The 18,903-nt window shown below is 40.9% G+C and overlaps 1 protein-coding gene across 3 annotated transcripts in view; it reads right to left on the bottom strand.

Annotated features, from left to right (window-relative positions):
* COL4A6 (collagen type IV alpha 6 chain) overlaps positions 1 to 18,903 on the bottom strand; it is a 309,755-nt gene that overhangs the window by 155,862 nt on the left and 134,990 nt on the right. For all 3 annotated transcript variants that reach the window (XM_074391649.1, XM_039464115.2, XM_074391650.1), the window contains exon 3: positions 3,352 to 3,432. In XM_074391649.1, coding sequence (XP_074247750.1) covers positions 3,352 to 3,432 — 81 coding nt within the window. The remainder of the gene's footprint in view (positions 1 to 3,351; positions 3,433 to 18,903) is intronic.

Genomic DNA, 18,903 nt, shown 5'->3' with positions numbered 1-18,903 from the left:
ACCAACATTAGGTAGGGACTTCTAACAGGCAGGACATACCTTTGAGAAATCAGTTTGAGATAGCTTCAGCCAAAAAGGGTTGGATTGCAGTTTTGCAGGAGTGCTAGGTGTTGGGTAAACGTCCCAGTCAGTTCAAGAGGACTTTGGCAAAGGAAAAGTACACACTGCCGAGCAAGCTATGCGCTTGATGTCTCCCCAAGGCAGGAGGCAGGCCTGCCAAGGGCTGCAGCGTATCTCAGGGGTGACCCAATGTTCCATTCCCTTCCCAGCTCAAGAGGAACAGCTTGAAATATAAATGGGTCCTTCTGCTCAGCTAAGGAAAACAGTGCCAAATCTTTCTGACATCTGCACACAAAGGGTACTGAAAGGCTGTCCTGCAGGGTCAATAGCGCTGGGGCCAGTTTAAACAATCCTGCTTGGCCCTGGGAATGCAGAGGAAAGGAAGGATGACTTAATAGGACCTGGTGGTGCTTCAAACACCCATGATCACAGTTTGCCGCATGAGCATCGGTGTTATCTATTTGGGAAATAGGACATTCCTGCTCTTGACTCATGAAATACGGTTTGGTCTGGTTCAATAACTTTGACAAGTGTTCTTAGAAAATTTAGACTTTGCAAATATGTTTTTAGGAACGTATTTGACAGTGTGGAGTCTGTGTCTTTTAAATATTGAGGAAAAAAAATCTATGCAGTGATATTCTAATTCCCTCCATCCCCCACCCCCTCAGCCACTCAGATGTTTTCAAAACAGAAGCCAGACTAAAGCTCTAGATGTTTGAAACCTAAATGAGGGGTCCTTATGAAATAAACTACTGCCCTCCGTTTTCAGCGATCAAAATCTCAGCCAGGGGTTTAACAATGAGGTCACCGTAGGCACGTTTGCCTGGTGTAGGTCTGACCTCAGATCAGATATATAAAATTTTCTTCTTTTAAAGGCTCCCCAACCTAACGAACAGCCCAGAGCTTCTCAGTTTCCTGGTTGTTGGGTCTGGCTAACTGTTTCTCACCCTGCCACAATCCATCAGGAAATGGCCCTTTGTGTCAAACCTCAAATCTCACTTGTATCGATTTGGGTCATTTTTATTTGCTGTGTCTTTGCAGAGGTAAAGTAAGTCAATAAGAATCATCAATTAGGAAAGTGGCTAGAGAATATGTCCAGGAAATTCACAGAGGAAATACAAATTTCCAGGTAATATGTGAAAAGACATTTAAACTCAGGGAATTAGAATGATTTTCATTCATCATATTAGCAAAAATACTAAGTGTTGGCAAAGGTGTAGAAACATGGGCATTTTTGTACAATGCTGATGGGAATATAAATTGGAGAATACTTTGTAGCATAATTTGGCAGTGGCTTTGAAAGTTAAAAATGGCTATTACCCTTGTACCTGATAATTATGATTCCTTACTATCTATGCTAGAGATGTATCTATGCTTGAGCACAAGGAGGCCTGCTCAAAGATTTTCACTGTAGCTCTGCCATTTTACAAAGAGCACAAATTTAGAAACAACCTAAGTAGCCGTCAAAAGGGGAATGGCTGAATTAACTATAGGGTAGAGAAAAAGATCTTAAGGACATGTTAAGCTTACAAAAATGGCCTAGAATATATACTTACAATTCTGTTTTGGAAAAGAAAATCAGATAATGAGACTATTTTTAGACATGTGTGTACACATTCCTGATTATGTACAGAAAAAGGTAAGAAAGACAATAGTGGCACTGACAGAGCATCAAGGGAGACTTTTGCTTTGTCTATACTGCTTACACATTGTTCAAGAATGTGTTCATATATTTATTGTGAAATTTTTTTTCTAGAATGTTTCAGAGGTGAAGGCATGGATCTTGGTGGCTACAGCGAACATGGCTTCTGTGAGAGGCAGCAGTAGGGAAGTTGGTGAAGTAAATAGATGAGAAATCAAAGGACTCAGATAATGACCTTCAATCTGTCATCACTTTGCTATGTGATCCCAGGAAGTAATTTTCCTTCTGAGTCAGTTTCCCCTGTACAATCAGTGATTAAGTTGAGAAGGTTACTGAGATAATTTCCCTTTCTGGTATTTTATGATTCTCTAAGTCCATGTGTTTAATATAGAATAGGTCTGGTCCCTTTTGATGAGAAGATGGCTTTTTATTCTCTTCCTTCAAATTCTGGCATAGTTTGACATTTCACTTTACCCCAAATGTAAGATAATGAAAGAGAAGGTGGAATGGTCACTGTGTTCTCTGTCTGGCTATGGGTTTGAAGATTTGGTTGACCCATTTATGCTACTATCTTCTTTCTACAGTATAAGCCATTAGGCTTGTTTGAGTGTGATGAGAGTGCATTCACAATGCTAGAAATAGGAAGTTCTGAACTCTATAGGATGGTCATTAATTCTGGAAATACACACACACACACACACACACACACACCCCAATGGAGCATCCCTAGTCTAAAAATCCAAAATCCAAAATGCTCCAATGAGCGTTTCCTTTGAGTGTCACATCAGTACTAAGGAAATTTTGTATTTTGAAACATTTTAGATTTCAGATTTTTGAATTAGGGATGATCAACTTGCGTGTGTGTGCTTGCGTATGTGTGTGTATATATATATATATATATATATATATATATATATATATATAATTTACAGATTGAACCCCTTTCAATACTTTTCCAGGGTTATACTAAAATGCATTTTTTCAGCGAAAATAATAGATACAAATATCTAGGGGCCATGCATATTCAGGGCTTGATAGAAACGTTGTGCCAATGCACTGAGTTCATTGCAAATTGCACAACAATTTGAACTGTGCATTGCTAATGAGGGACAATACATGGAACATGTCACAACATTTTAAAATGTATCCTAGGTTTTAATGTAATACTTATAAACCATTCTTTATGTATAGCCACCTATATTTCTAGACTTTATGACTACCCTGTTCTCTTGAGTCTATCACTAACAAGCAGGGTGATTTTGGACAAGTCACATCCCCAGTCTGTAGATAACAATCAGAACACCTGTTCCCGTGGGAGGGAAGAATCACGTGAGCTATGAAAATTTACACTTATCTACAAACATCGTCTTAATCTGGCTCTTTATAACTGAATCGGCTTTTGGAAAAACTCCAGATGAAACTCTGAGGAAACCTTGGGAATGAAGGAAACCTCTTTTTGGTCCCTCAGAGACTTTGACCGGTCTAGCTCTGACTATCATTAGTTAGCAAAGCTCCTTCCAGCTGGTCCTCATCACTTTGCTTGTTTCATGAAGTCATAAGAGTAAATTCTAAGCACTTTATTTCTAAAGAAAACATATAACAGCTCCAATGCAACTATTTGTCTTTCAACAATGAAATAAGCAACTTACTCTCGCTCCTTTCTCAGGAAAGCACTTACAGCTCCCACTGCAGTCTCGGCCTCCACATGGCTTTCCATAAGACTTCTCTCCCTATTAAAAAAGGAAAAAGTTAATAAACCATGTGAACCAAGAAGCAGTGTTGTCCCAGCAAACCTAACACTTACCTTCTTTACCAAGTAAATCTGTGGCGGCTTAATGATCTTATCTGATGTTGTCAGTACTCAAATGAAATAAAAACTAATGTTAAGCTGGTATGCTTTTATGTCAGGTCTATACCTCATCAAATAGCCAGTTGGGGAACTTTGTTTAAGACACCTCTTCACTGGTAGAAATTCCAGGCACAGCCGGGCGCGGTGGCTCAAGCCTGTAATCCCAGCACTTTGGGAGGCCGAGGCGGGTGGATCACGAGGTCGAGAGATCGAGACCATCCTGGTCAACATGGTGAAACCCCGTCTCTACTAAAGATACAAAAAATTAGCTGGGCATGGTGGCGCGTGCCTGTAATCCCAGCTACTCAGGAGGCTGAGGCAGGAGAATTGCCTGAACCCAGGAGGCGGAGGTTGCGGTGAGCCGAGATCGCGCCATTGCACTCCAGCCTGGGTAACAAGAGCGAAACTCCCTCTCAAAAAAAAAAAAAAAAAAAAGAAATTCCAGGCACAATATACAAGAGAATAGCTTTACATGGGGGCTGGAAATAGACCCTAGACATACTCCTGCAAAAACAGGTGTCCAGTGACTTATGGATTTGCACTCATTGGTAAAGAAGTAGCTGTAGCAGATAACTTGAGTGAAATTCGAGTGCTAGATATGTAGTGACAAATGAAAATGGCTACCTTGTACTCTGCTCTCAGAATTGTTCTCCTCCATTTCAGCTCACCATTCAAACCTTATAGTGGCATTCTTATGCCCAGTTAGTCAGATCCAAATTCCTCAGGTGGTATTTTACAGTACCCGCCAAGCTCTCCAACTTCATTTTACCTTCTCCTCTGATTTTTGGTGATGATGACTAGCTGAATTTCTGCAAGGCCCCCACGTAATCTGATGTGTGCTGATCCTCACCAACCTTATCTCCTTTCTCTCTGGCTCACTCTGCTTCAGTCACATGGAAGAGCATTCATTCTATTCATTAAAAACCTCAAGCCTGTTCCTGCCCCAGGGCCTCTGCCCTCACGGTTACTTTTTTCTATAATGCTCTTCTCCTAGATTTTTTAAAAAATTGCTGGCCTCTTTCCAGCACTTCGGTCTCAGTTCAATTGTCCATTCTCTGAGAGGCCATTCCTGAGTCTCCAGTTACTTTCAATCATATCATTTCATTACCTTTTCATCATTAGACATTCTGTCTTTTCCCACTAGAATGTAAGTTTTATATAAGTAGGGACTTAATTGTCTTGTCCAATGTTGTATTTCCAATGCCGAAAACCATGGATGACACTAAAGAATTTTTGGTGACGAAATGAATGGAGTTAGGATTTGAACTCAGGTCTGACTAACTCCAAAGTCTTGACCTTAACCCTTAGGCCTCAGTGTTTTCTAAGTCGTTTGTCTACCAGAACCTCAATACAAGGACTCAACAATGAGAAAAACTACCTATCTGACCATATCCACCTTGGGAAAAACGCAGAACATAATATCTTTAAGAAGAACTTTATCTCTGGGATGGATTTAGTATCATACAACTTTTTTGTTTAATGCTGGATGTTTTTTCCAAAGAGAAAAGCGTATTTATGAGCTGACCTCACACTTAATCATTCTTGCCTCTGTGTACTGTATGCCTTTTCCTACTTCCTGGAAAGCACTGTGAATTTCTCCGATGGTCTCTTATCTCTTTAGACATTCCCACAACACTTCATCATCACAACACCTTGGTAATAAGGTAGTGATGGCAGAGCTATGACAAAATATTACTATTTTAGATTCCAAACACCTTCCTTATATGATATATTTTATCTCTTAGAAGCCCTTGACATGATAAGTGCTATTGTACACTTTCCAGTTTACCTTCCATTTTATGGTATATAGGACAGACAAGTTTTCATAAGGGTGAGATCAAGAGGTACTGTGGCAGGAGGAAGCTAGGGGCTGGCATAGAATGGAGAACTGAGGGAGCAGCACTGACTTTTATCTTCGCTTATGCTGACACCTTTGTCTCATGTTGAGTACTATATTTCTTGGTATTATAGATAATTTGTATTTCCTTCTCCATACATTTCTGTGTTTTCTAAGCAGTCTTCAACATGCACATAGAATTAATAAGAATAAAAAATAATACATGTCATTAAGTGATGAAAATCATCCCCTTCAAGGAAGAGAACTTGAAAGGTATAGCCAAAGTCGAAGTGGCATCTATTCAGAGCTTTGTCCTACTTCCAAACAATGTTGGTTTGGGTGTTCCGTAAAATTGGTCTATAGGAGATGAAAAGTTTCCAGACCCCTCAAGCATGGAGCAAAGAGGCTGGAAGCAAGGGAACTGGATAAGACAGGGGGAAAAAAAAAAAAACAAAAAAAACAAAAAAACAATAGCAGGAGCTGAACAAAACCATAAGAAGCAGAAGCTAAGGTTTCTTAGGAACTCGCCAGAACAAGGAGGCAAAGACACCCGGCTAACAGACAGGAAGCCGTTACTGTCTTCTGTCACTGAGGAAAGTAACCAGAGAAGCCCTGTTGGCCACAAGGCAATTTCCTGTAATGCCAGCCCTGGCAGTTTCCCCAGGAGTCTTCAGTTACAGTGAGGTGGGAGGAGCGAAGGCAAGCTTCCAGGGAACATGACCAGACTAGACCTGAGAAGCCTCTGCCTTATCCTGGCTTGTCTGGGGACGCTCCACTCCCTGCTTGACCATGCCATGTGGCTGGTGTCATTCCTGCCTTGGCGTGTTCTCCCTTTTCTCTAAAGAGCCAACCCTTCTTATACCTAAGAAAATTAAAACTGGAAAGGCTTTGGGAGATCATCTAATATAGTGGTTCTTAACTCTATCAGAGCAGTTCCTTATTTTTTGTTATAATTATTATTCTCCTTTGCAATCCTGAAAAGAAATTCATAGCAATAAGTTATAATAAAAATGTAAGCATAAGTTTTAAAAACACATATTATGACCTAACTGTATTACAAAGAAAAAAACAGAAAAAAAGTCATTTATAATAAAAACCTATTTATTTCAATATATAAAAGCTCATACACAGAAGACGTCATGAAGTAGTCAGAGGCCAACAGCTGTCTGGAGAATCATTATGAATGTGACAGCCTGCTAACACAGAATGACACTGGGATGTAGGACTGATGATTCAAGTATGATGAATCAGTTGCTATTAGTAAGTGCAGTGATTATCTCAAATGACAAATAACTCATGATGATGATCGTGGGTGGGGAGCAGGAAGTACAATCTTCCCTTTATTTACTGGGCAGTTTTATTCGGTAACAAGAAAACCATGAAAAAATCCATTTCAATATGTAAAATGTAGTTTTGTTTTAGACTTAAATAATTATAAACAAAGTTTCCATCTCCACGAATATCCAGAGGTCTTTTGTACCCTGCAGGACGCAAGACAATTCTTCGTAGTATTCAGAACACCTATCATTTCTAGAAGCCACCTAGTAAGTTTCCCCCACTCCCTGATCATTTTGATAATAACGCATAGCCTCACAAGTTCCAAAATACCTCCTGGGGTGTACTTCTGGTAAGAAATATTGGTCTAATCCAGATCACCCATTTTACAGGTGGTAACACTGCAGAAGATTAATTTGGCTTGGATCACACCATTAACAAATGGATTCTAGCACTTCTGAATAATGCAATATTCTTTCTACTGTTCCATACCTCTCAAGACCAAATACACGTTCCACATCTTCCATGACCACTTCAGCTTCAGTGAAACACTAAGTCCCATTCGTTAGATAAGTGTCACATGTTGTGGGAGAGTCTTTGCAATTTTCCTAAGGTTGCATAGCTGAAAGTCTTGTTTCCTTATCCAGACTGTAATGTTTATAAGCGAAAGGTCAATTTATTTTACCTCTTTGTACAAACCCACAGTATTAAAGGGCAAAAATATGTTCTAGCCACGATCTGAGGCAGTATCACTTAGAAGTATAAGTTCTGAAGTCAGCCTGTACAGATTTAAATCCCAGCTCTAATATTTCTGAGTTGGATGACCTTAGTGACCAAGTGACTTTATCTCTCTGAAACCCAATTTTCCTATCTGTAAAATGAGGATGGCAGCAGTATCTACTGTATAGAGTTTGGTTGGAGGATTCAATTAGATTAAGCATGCAGGCCAGGCGTGGTGCCTCATGCTTGTAATCCCAGCACTTCGGGAGGCCAAGGTAGGTGGATCATGAGGTCAGGAGTTCAGGACCAGCCTGGCCAACATGGTGAAACCCTGTCTCTACTAAAAATACCAAAAAATTAACTGAGCATGGTGGCGGGCACCTGTAATCCCAGCTACTCAAGATGTTGAGACAGAGAATTGCTTGGACTTGGGACGCAGAGGCTGCAGTGAGCTGAGATCGTGCCATTGTACTCCAGCCTGGGCGATAGAGCGAGACTCTGTCTCAAACAAACAAACAAATAAATAAACAAAGCATGCAAAGCACAGTACTTGGCTCATAGCATGCACTAAGTGTCAGCTATTGTTATTATATTAACATTAGCCATACCAGACTACTCAGCAGTTTTTGCAACATTCTGGTCTCTCTCTGGAGCTCCTTATCAAGTGGTGTGTACTGGTATGGCCATGCCAGTTTGTCTGTGGCTGATGTTCACACTGTTTGGTCAGGATGTCCATTTGGATTTGTTGATGTCTGTGAATGTAAGTATCTGAATCAATGATAGTCTGGACAAGGAAAATGTGGTACATATACACCATGGAATACTATGCAGTCATAAAAAATGATGAGGTTGTGTCCTTTGTAGGGACGTGGATGAATCTGGAAACTATCATTCTCAGCAAACTGACACAAGAACAGAAAATCAAGCACCGCATGTTCTCACTCATAGGCGGGTGTTGAACAATGAGAACACATGGACACAGGGAGGGGAACATCACACACTGGGGTCTGTTGTGGGGGGCTAGGGGAGGGACAGTGGGGGGTAGGGAGGTTGGGGAAAGATAAGGAAGATGGGAAGAAATACTAAATATAGATGATGGAGGGATGGAAGCAGTAAACCACATTGCCATATATGTATCTATGCAACAATCCTGCATGATCTGCACATGTATCCCAGAACCTAAAGTGCAATTAAAAAAAGAACATAACCACATTTTATATATTGAAATGATTTTTTTTACAGTTTGTTACTGAATAAAAATGCACAGTAAATAAAGGGAAGATTTTATTTTTTTTTCCCCCAGATCACCACCATGAGTTGTCATTTCAGAGAATCACTGCACTAACTTAACTTTTTTTTTAGATGGAGTCTTGCTCTGCCACCCAGGCTGGAGTGCAGTGGTGTCATCTTGGATCACTGCAGCCTCTGCCTTCCAGGATCAAACCATTCTACCTCGGTCTCTCAAGTAGCTGGGATTACAGATGCCCACCACCACATCCAGCTAATTTTTATATTTTTTGTAGAGACGGGGTTGGCCAGGCTGGTCTCGAACTCCTGGCCTCAACTGATCCACCCACCTCAGCCACCAAAACTATCTTTTAATTGCTAAAAAATATTTAGTAATTTGGGTTAAAGGTTAGGGTTTGCTAAACCATAACCAAAAATATTGTTAAATATTTTAAACATAATCTCTACCCCACACATCTATCCTTTTGCTGATACTGGTTGCTGTGTCTACAATGCTTTCCTACTCCCTTTACCACAAACCAAACTTCTGTTCATTCTTCTATAACCAGCTTACACACCATCTTTTTGGTGAAGACACCCTTATACTCTGCCGCCCTCTCAGCAATTCCAGGAGAAGTACTCTATTCTCTTTGCTGATGGAGTTTTGCCATATTTTACTCAATTTGCTTGATTCTGCTATCAGACTGGGATCAGGACTATGTCTTATGTTTCTCTGCAGCTCTGTCTCAGGAAGGTATTCAGTGAAGGGCTGTGAAATAATTGCTTTCAGAACAATTGAGTTACAAGTGTTAGAGATCAGCATCATTTAGGATTCTTCCTCTCTCCTGGGTCTCCTGAAATAAAGAGTTACATCACAGTGCCTCTACCACCAACCAATAGGCTTTTCTCGGCATCACCAGTGCTTTCTTGCTTGGGAGTTGGCAAGAATGACAATGATGGAAAAGGTAACCCAGGAAATAAGATAGGAAGTAACAGCGGCTTAGCTGAAGTGATTGGACTGCAAAGGCCAGTGATCTTTGGGAGCAATTTTGTCCAGAAGCTTAGGTCACAGAAGACTGTAGCATTTTATTCTAACCATTCATTCAACAAATATGTATTAAGCGCCTACTATGTGCTAGGCATTGTGTTAGACATTGGTGATAGTGGCAGTATCATACAGCCATAAGTGTACCCAAGTCCGTGCTCTCAAGGTGTTTAAAATTTAGAGGGAAGACAAACAATAAATGAATATTACATACATATTTGTTAGATGATCTGTATTGTGGAGGAAACTAAATTGAGTAAGAGGGTAGGAAGCGTTGGGGTTAGGCTGTTATTTTATATAAGGAAGTCAAGAAAGGCCTTGCTTATAAGGGGACTTCTGAGAAGAAAACGGTGTTTCTCAAAGCCCAGTCCTTGGACCAGCATCACCAGTCCTGGGAAATTGTTCGAGTTGCAAATTCTTATCTCCTCCATGATCCACTGAATCATAAACTTTAGGGTGGGGCCCAGCAATGTATGTTTTAACAACCCCTTCATGTGAGTTTGATGCACATAATGTTTGAGACATACTGCTATAGAAGATGAAGGAGCAAGTTATGTAACTATCCAAGGAAATAGTATTCTAGGCAAAGGTAATAGCAAGTACAAAGACAGTAAATGAGAGAATACGCTTGATGTTTTCGCTACGGCAAGGAGGCCAGAATCCTGGAGTGCAGTGGGGGTGGGGGGGTGGGGGGTATGGAATCCTGGGTGGGGCGGGAATGGAATAGGTGATAAAGCCAGAGTTAGAGCAAGAGCCAGATCATAGATTTTATAGACCAATGTAAGAGCTTTGCCCCTGGAAATCCACTGAAGGGTTTGGAACATATGAGTGACGCCAATTGATTGACTTTTTAAGAGGGATTACTCAAGCTTCCATGTGAACTATAGTGAGGCAAGCACAGAAGCAGAAAGGCCACCTAGGAGACTGTCGTGGTAGTTCAGCAGGATGATAGAGGTTTATACCAGAGGGGCAGTTATAGAATCTGACAGAAGTAAAAGGAGTCTAGATATGTTTTAAAGGTAGAGCTGCTAGAATTTGCTGATGAATTGGATATGGGATGTGACTGAAACAGGAAGTCAAGGATGACTCCAAAATTTCTGTACTAGGCAACCTGAAGGATGTAATTGCTATTTATTCAGATGAAGAAAACTATTGGAGAAGCTGGCCTGGGAAGCATCAGGAATTTTGGTTTTGAGATGTGTATAAGATATCCAGCCGGGCGCGGTGGCTCAAGCCTGTAATCCCAGCACTTTGGGAGGCTGAGGCGGGTGGATCACAAGGTCAAGAGATCGAGACCATCCAGGTCAACATGGTGAAACCCCACCCCGTCTCTACTAAAAATACAAAAAAACTAGCTGGGCGTGGTGGCGCGTGCCTGTAATCCCAGCTACTCAGGAGGCTGAGGCAGGAGAATTGCCTGAACCCAGGAGGCGGAGGTTGCGGTGAGCCGAGATCGCGCCATTGCACTCCAGCCTGGGTAACAAGAGCGAAACTCCGTCTCAAACAAACAAACAAACAAACAAACAAACAAGATATCCAAATAGAGGAGTTGAGTAGATAATTGGCTATGGAAGTCTGGAATTCCGACTTAGTCAGTATAGACTTGACTATGTTGTTCTGACAAACCTAAGATTTCAATGGTTTAGTACACAAAGTTTGATTTCTCACTTACGTCATAATCCAGTAAGACACAAGCAGCTCCTCTCAGTGGCCTTCTCCAAAGGTGACTTGGAATTCCAAGATGCTTTTGTCTAGCAACTCCACTATCTCAGATCCTAGTACCTGCCCTTAATTCCCCCTCACTGGAAGTGATACATCTTTTGTGTTCATGTTCCCTTTAACAAGAATCAGACATGCTGGACAACCTAACAACATGGAGAGTAGGAGAGAGCAGGGTTTATCTGGAGATCACCATCTCTGCCATCATTGTTATATAAAGCCACAAGGGGCTGGGTGTGGTGGCTCATGCCTGTAATCCCAGCACTTTGGGAGGCCAAGGCAGGGGGTTCACTTGAGCCAAAGAGTTCAAGACCAGACTGGGCAACATAGTGAGACCCCATCTCTACAAAAAATTAGCTAGGTGTGGCATGTGTCTGTAGTCCCAACTACTCAGGAAGCTGAGGCAGGAGGATCACTGGAGCCCAGGAGTTTGAGGCTAATTATGCCACTGTACCCAGCCCTAGTGACAGAGTGAGACCCTGTCTAAAAAAACAAAAAGCCTCAAAAGTAGATGAGATTACCAAGGGAGTGAAGGTAGACAAAGGGAAGAGAATACATCCTAGAATTAAGCACTGAAGCATGTCAGTGTTAAGAGAACATGAGGTGGTACTAGAGAAGGAATCTGAGAGGGAGTAGTCAGTGAGATGAGTAAAGAGCCAACATACAAAGGGGCCCTGGAAAAAAGAAGTGATAAGCTTAAATTATTAACAGGTCAAGTAAGGCAAGATATGCAAACATACCAATAGATTTAGCAATGTGGTGATCTGTACCAGATAAATTTCAGTGGCTTAGTGCAGCTAAAAGCCAGATTGCAAGGGGTTCAGTGGAGAGTGGGAAGTGAGGAACTGGAGAAATCCAGGAGAGCCAATTATCTAAAGGAGTATTTGGAATGAAAGAAATAGCACTGTAGCCAGAGAGGGATATGGTGTAAAAAGTATGCTTCATTTTTGTTAAGATTGGAGACATTGGAATATGTTAGTATTTTGAAGGAATATGTGTTGACACAGGAGAGAGATGGAAAAATTGTTGGGGGTGACGTTAAGTGCACAGGAGAGGATGGTATCTAATACACAAGTTGATGGAATGCCCCTAGATAAGAGAATTGAAAGTTCATCCACAGTGACAGGTGGAAAGGCAGAATAGCTCGGTAGATATAGATGCAGGTAGGGTAGTTGATGTAGTAATGGAAGCACGCAGATGTTCTCTTCATCATACTTATTTTTTCCTCTCAGTGAAACAAGAATCAAGGTTATCAGCCAAGAGTAAGAACAGGAAGGAGGTATTGGAAGTTTGCAGAGAGATAAGTTGTGACATGATCAGTTAGGAGAGCAGGGAGAAGGAATAGACCAGGGAAATCTGGCAGGACTGCAGGTGGCTAAGGGCCCACCTGAGTTTGGTGGTCATGAACTTAAAGGAACATCAGTTATCACTATTGTGAGGCTTTCTGTCGCGGTGTTCAGCCACATGGATACACATGTAGATTACAGGAAGAGTCGGATTTAATCAAGGTTGGGATCTGCTAGTTGAGGATGTTAAGGGAAAAGAGGGGCAAGGGAGTCAACGGTATATGGAAAGACGTGATTATGATTATGGACCATGGAATCTAGGTTTCCTATGGAAGGAACTGAGCACAGGCAGTGGGTAAGGGGCAGTAGAAAGGTGGTAGGATCAATGGATGATTGACTCTGGTGGCGTTGAAGAAATGCATGGATTTTAGGATTGTGACTATGTCCCAGAAGAAAGAAGGTATGATACAGTAAAGACACTAGCCCTGTTAATATCCCGCACAGTGCAAAACAAGATAGTCCTTGGAATATAATAAATTCATCTTGAATTAGCACAGTAAATGGTTGTTGAAATGGCTGCTCATTCCTGGTTTCATACAACATAACAAAACTGCCCCCTTTTAATAACTTCGGATTTCTTCAAAACGTCTTTCACATCAAATCTCATTTGATTTTCCACCTTAAATCTGAAACAGGTATTTTAGATATGTGTGTGTGTAAAGACAGACACGTACAATATTACAACGATTTATTTACATCTTCACCTGCCCTCCTAGATATTAGGTTCCTTTGAGATGGAGACCTTGGTTTCACTATAAGATAAATCAATGGAAATTCTTTAAGCCTCAATTTCCTGAACTATAAAAAGGGATATTTTACTTTACAGGATTTGGTGAGGTTAAATGAGATGATGGTTTTAGTCAAGTGTTTACTATATTGAGCATATGCTCAATCTATGTCAGCTGGTACTATTTACAATTACAGTGTCTAGTACTGTGCATAAGAATGCTTAATAGGTCCTCATTCAATGGCTAATTCCCATTTTAAAGATGAGGAAATGGAAACTCAGCCGTTAAATGACTTTTTCAACACAGAAAGTTAAGTATCAGAGTGGGGATAAAAAACCAGATACTTTCAACTGTCTGGCTCGTGTGTGTGTGTGTGTGTGTGTGTGTGTGTGTGTGTGTGTGTGTGTAACTGGACCTGCTGCCACTAGTTCCAGGAATTAGCCCAAAACTAAGATGCTGGGAAAAGAAAGATGAGTGTTGGCCGGGAGCAATGGCTCACGCCTGTAATCCCAGAACTTTGGGAGGCCGAGGCGGGTGGATCACGAGGTCAAGAGATCGAGACCATCCTGGTCAACATGGTGAAACCCCGTCTCTACTAAAAATACAAAAGATTAGCTGGGCATGGTGGTGCGTGCCTGTAATCCCAGCTACTCAGGAGGCTGAGGCAGGAGAATTGCCTGAACCCAGGAGGCGGAGGTTGCGGTGAGCCGAGATCGCGCCATTGCACTCCAGCCTGGGTAACAAGTGCGAAACTCTGTCTCAAAAAAAAAAAAAAAAAAAAAAAAAGAAAGATGTGTGTTGGGAGGTGCCTTTGGGGGGTACTTTTTAATCAATATTACTCTTCTTAGCCGGGCGCGGTGGCTCAAGCCTGTAATCCCAGCACTTTGGGAGGCTGAGGCAGGTGGATCACGAGGTCGAGAGATCGAGACCATCCTGGTCAACATGGTGAAACCCCGTCTCTACTAAAAATACAAAAAAAAAATTAGCTGGGCATAGTGGCGCCTGCCTGTAATCCCAGCTACTCAGGAGGCTGAGGCAGGAGAATTGCCTGAACCCAGGAGGCGGAGGTTGCGGTGAGCCGAGATCGCGCCATTGCACTCCAGCCTGGGTAACAAGAGTGAAACTCCGTCTCAAAAAAAAAAAAAAAAAAAAAAATATTACTCTACTTACTTCACAATATTATTTGTATTGTTTGCACATTTTCTAAATAACTTTCATATATAATTCTCATAAGTACTTTTGAAACAAAGGAATGATTTTTCATATGACCATTTTCTAGATTAAAAAAAAAAATATCCTGAGTTTCAGAGTGTTGGTATCATTTGCTAGTTATATGACAAAGTGAAGATAGTCAAACATCTAAAAGAGAAAAATTATACAAGATGCTGAGGTGACCTTTTATAATCTTCATTCCCTGCCAGTGGTCTCAGGATTCAGAAATTCTGAGGCCTCTTTTGCTAGATCAGACCTGTCCTCGGGCCACATTCACAATATCGGCTACCGTGAACATCTGCTATGTGCCTAGGTAAGTAGTTCACTTTTGTTATATCACTGACTGTCCCACCTCCACTGTGAGGTAGGCACTGTTACCATTATCATTTTACAGATGAAAAAACTGATGCTTCAAGGGATTAGTTTGCCCTCCCACGGTCAGTCAGCTAGGGAGCAGCATAATTTCAGACCCAGGTTTGGCTCAAAATCTTAGAGCTCTTCCCTTAAACCAGGTCCCCTTAACATTACCCTACGTTTCTGAACTTCTTGCTAGTAGTACAGAGAATCTGGTTTTACTTTGAGCAATTCTAAAATGAAACCTAAAACCTTTGAATTGAAATGTGAACATACACAGATGCACACGCACACACACGCATACACATACATACACACATTAAACCAAGCTGGGTCCTGTCCCATGTTTAACGTGCACTTGCCTTTTAAGAAAAGCTCCCTGTAAGTTTATGAATGAAAGACTCTGGGAAGAGAAGAAAGTGATCTGTGTGTGTGATCTGGCTCCCTACCATGCAGGACTTGTCACCTATACTTTATTTTAAGGAAGAAACTGACACCAGACATTGCTGAATATTTCAGGAAGCCATTTCCCTCCAACATCTGCTCAACTGTGTTCACACCATAGATAAAAACAACTGATGGCATCAGGGATAGAAGAGGAACAGGGATTTCAGGTTTCACTTGAAAAACTCTAGCCAGCCAGCATGAACCAGGGCCTGAGGGGATGTAGTACTACCCAGTTAGACCTTAAAGTAAATTTAACAAGCAAAAGCTTACCACACCAACAGACAAACTAAATGTTGCTCATAATGTTCTTAAAATAGAAGCCTCTTTTTCCTCTGTTAGTAAGAATTTACTGAGTAGTTATGAAAGAACAACACTTCCCAAGGCTAGTCATAGGGAGCATGTGAGGAATATTCAGATTTAGCCAAAACAACAACAACAACAACAACAACAACAACAACAAAACAGGATGCACAATAAGCTTGAATTTCAGAAAAACTACAAGTAACTTTTTTAGTATAAGTCCCAAATTAGTGTATGTTCCATGCAATATTTGGGGATATACTTATACTTAAGATCTATTTGTTATTTATCTGCAATTCAAATTTTACTGCTATTTTGTCTGGAAACCCTACAAGTAGCATCATGATACACTTGTGTGACAAATTCAGTTATGAGGTGTGTCAAAAGTAATCGTTAGTAATAATAGTTAAAATATAAATTCTTCGCCTTACTTTTTCAGAAAATTAAGAGGGGACTCATGTTTCTTTCTGTAATTGAGTCACTCCTACTCATTTGCATTCTAATATGCTTTCCAAAGTAAAGGGGAAAGCAGAGTTACAACTAGCATTGTAATGATTACATTTATTCATTTACTCAGCAAGTATTTATTGAGTGCCTGCTGTATACTGGCTTGCTGTGTGCTTGCTAGACAATCTTTTTTTTTTTTTTTTTTTTTTTTTTGAGACAGAGTTTCACTCTTGTTACCCAGGCTGGAGTGCAATGGCGCGATCTCGGCTCACCGCAACCTCCGCCTCCTGGGTTCAGGCAATTCTCCTGCCTCAGCCTCCTGAGTAGCTGGGATTACAGGCACATGCCACCATGCCCAGCTAATTTTTTGTATTTTTAGTAGAGACGGGGTTTCACCATGTTGACCAGGATGGTCTCGATCTCTTGACCTCGTGATCCACCCGCCTCGGCCTCCCAAAGTGCTGGGATTACAGGCTTGAGCCACCGCTCCCGGCCCCGCTAGACAATCTTTAATGCACACTTGCTATGTATAAAGGCACTGTGTTAGGCACTATGGAAAAAAGACAAATATTTAGAAAACATATTCCTTGCACTCAGGAAACTAAAAGCTTGATACAGGAGATAGCTGCAGTCAAAAGGAGAAAGTGAGAACTATCGCTGGAGAAGATAAAAAGATATCCTTCTAAAAAAAAAAAAAAAGATATCCTTCTAAAACTTGGATGTGATTGTTCTATCTTCTCTCAAAAGCCTCTGATGGCTCCCCATCACTCACAAAGTTCAAAATTTAAGTATGACATTTAAGGGCACTCAAAATCAGGCTCAACCTACCATTGCAAGCCCACCAGTCACCCCCTCTAGTCACAGAGGTCTATTTATTGATTATCCTATTTTCCTGGAACACCTTTCATGTTTCATCCACTTCTCTGGAAATTCTAGTCACATCCATTCTTTTTCCTTTTTGTAAGAACTTTACTGAGATGAAACTCATATATCACACAATTCACACATCCTTTCTTAAATTTCACTTTCTGTCTTTTCCAACAATAGCACTGTTAATGTTTCACTGTTATATTTGTTGGTCATTCTAACAGCCTCCCCTTTTGACTACTGTAGAGAAATCGTGGCAATAGTTTTCCAATAAAAACATACAAAATTATTTCAGTTGATCTGCCTGGGCCTCAGTTTCCTCGGTTGTACAATGCGTAGTGGGACTGTATGTTCTTCTACATTCTGTGAGCTTACTCTTGTTACTAGGCCTTAAGTATGCAGTGAGTGTCATGGCCTTTAGTGGCTTGGCACAGGGCCTCTCTTCTAATTTATAATATGATAGTTTTAGGAAAATCATTACAAGTTGAAAAGAAAATCCTTTAAGGTTTCTAGTTGGGAGATTAAGAATTTTGTTTTTGCTGGGCGCGGTGGCTCAAGCTTGTAATCCCAGCACTTTGGGAGGCCGAGGCGTGTGGATCACAAGGTCAAGAGATCGAGACCATCCTGGTCAACATGGTGAAACCCCGTCTCTATTAAAAATACAAAAAATTAACTGGGCATGGTGGCACGTGCCTGTAATCCCAGCTACTCAGGAGGCTGAGGCGGGAGAATTGCCTGAACCCAGGAGGCGGAGGTTGCGGTGAGCTGAGATCGCGCCATTGCACTCCAGTCTGGGTAATAAGAGTGAAACTCCGTTTAAAAAAAAAAAAAAAAGAATTTTGTTTTTAACCCTACAGAAATAGGAAGAGTTAGGAGTCCAGGACAGAGACTGTGTCCCATTGGAAATATCCTGACAGACTGCCTCCTCTGTTATTAAGTCCAAGTGGTTAAGGGCAGTGCCATTTCTTTCTTTTGGACTAGTGGGACACAGTATAACAAATGCTCAGTTGAGACAGATGGTGAGTTCATGTGTGTAGTTCACCAGCAGTAGCAGTTATTGGGAGATAGAATAGGAGACAAATACAGGTCATTTCCATAAAGACAATATTTCACTAGATGTTTAGCTCACAATGTAGGTAGTCTCTAAGGCTTACATGTGTTGATAAGGAGAAAGATGTATAAGTTGCTCACAGATGGGGAAAGATGACATGTGGAGAAGACTAACCAGGAAAATTAAATGGCTCATAGAAAATCCAACCCTCATGACTAGGAGGAAAAGTTAGAAAGAAACAAAATCCTATAAAGTACAAAACCCAGCCAACACCAGGACCTCTGTCTTCATTTGCCAAGAACAACATATTACTTTTACCTAGTTGTATGGCTGCAATTTTAAGCTATAAATCCTTTCAGAAGTTAATTTTCATTTTATTTGAAGCATGAACAAGACAAACCAACTTGTCACGTATGACTACATTTCTAAAATTAGGAGAAATAGCCCTAATCCCTTCTCACAGGCAGAAAATAGAAACAAGTCAAGTAGTCTACTTAGTCGATGGGAACGGACTTTGAAAAGCAAAAAAACAAAACAAAACAAACAACAACAAACACACACACTCACACACACACACAAACAAGCACTATATTTCATAAGCAAAGTTCAAACTCCATTTGAAACTTTTTAGGCTTAATAAAAGCCATAGGCGAAGGAGAGGTCCAGTATTTCTGTCTCTAATTCCATATTTCATGACTTCAAAACTCATCTACTTTTCTTTTTGTTTCTAAGCACAGTGAGATGCAAAACCAATTTTTAGAAGCCCTTCTGTGGCAA

This window comes from Saimiri boliviensis, chromosome X, assembly GCF_048565385.1.
Source record: "Saimiri boliviensis isolate mSaiBol1 chromosome X, mSaiBol1.pri, whole genome shotgun sequence".
NCBI classification, from domain to species: Eukaryota; Metazoa; Chordata; class Mammalia; order Primates; family Cebidae; genus Saimiri; species Saimiri boliviensis.
This window is presented reverse-complemented; position numbering and strand designations above follow the sequence as displayed.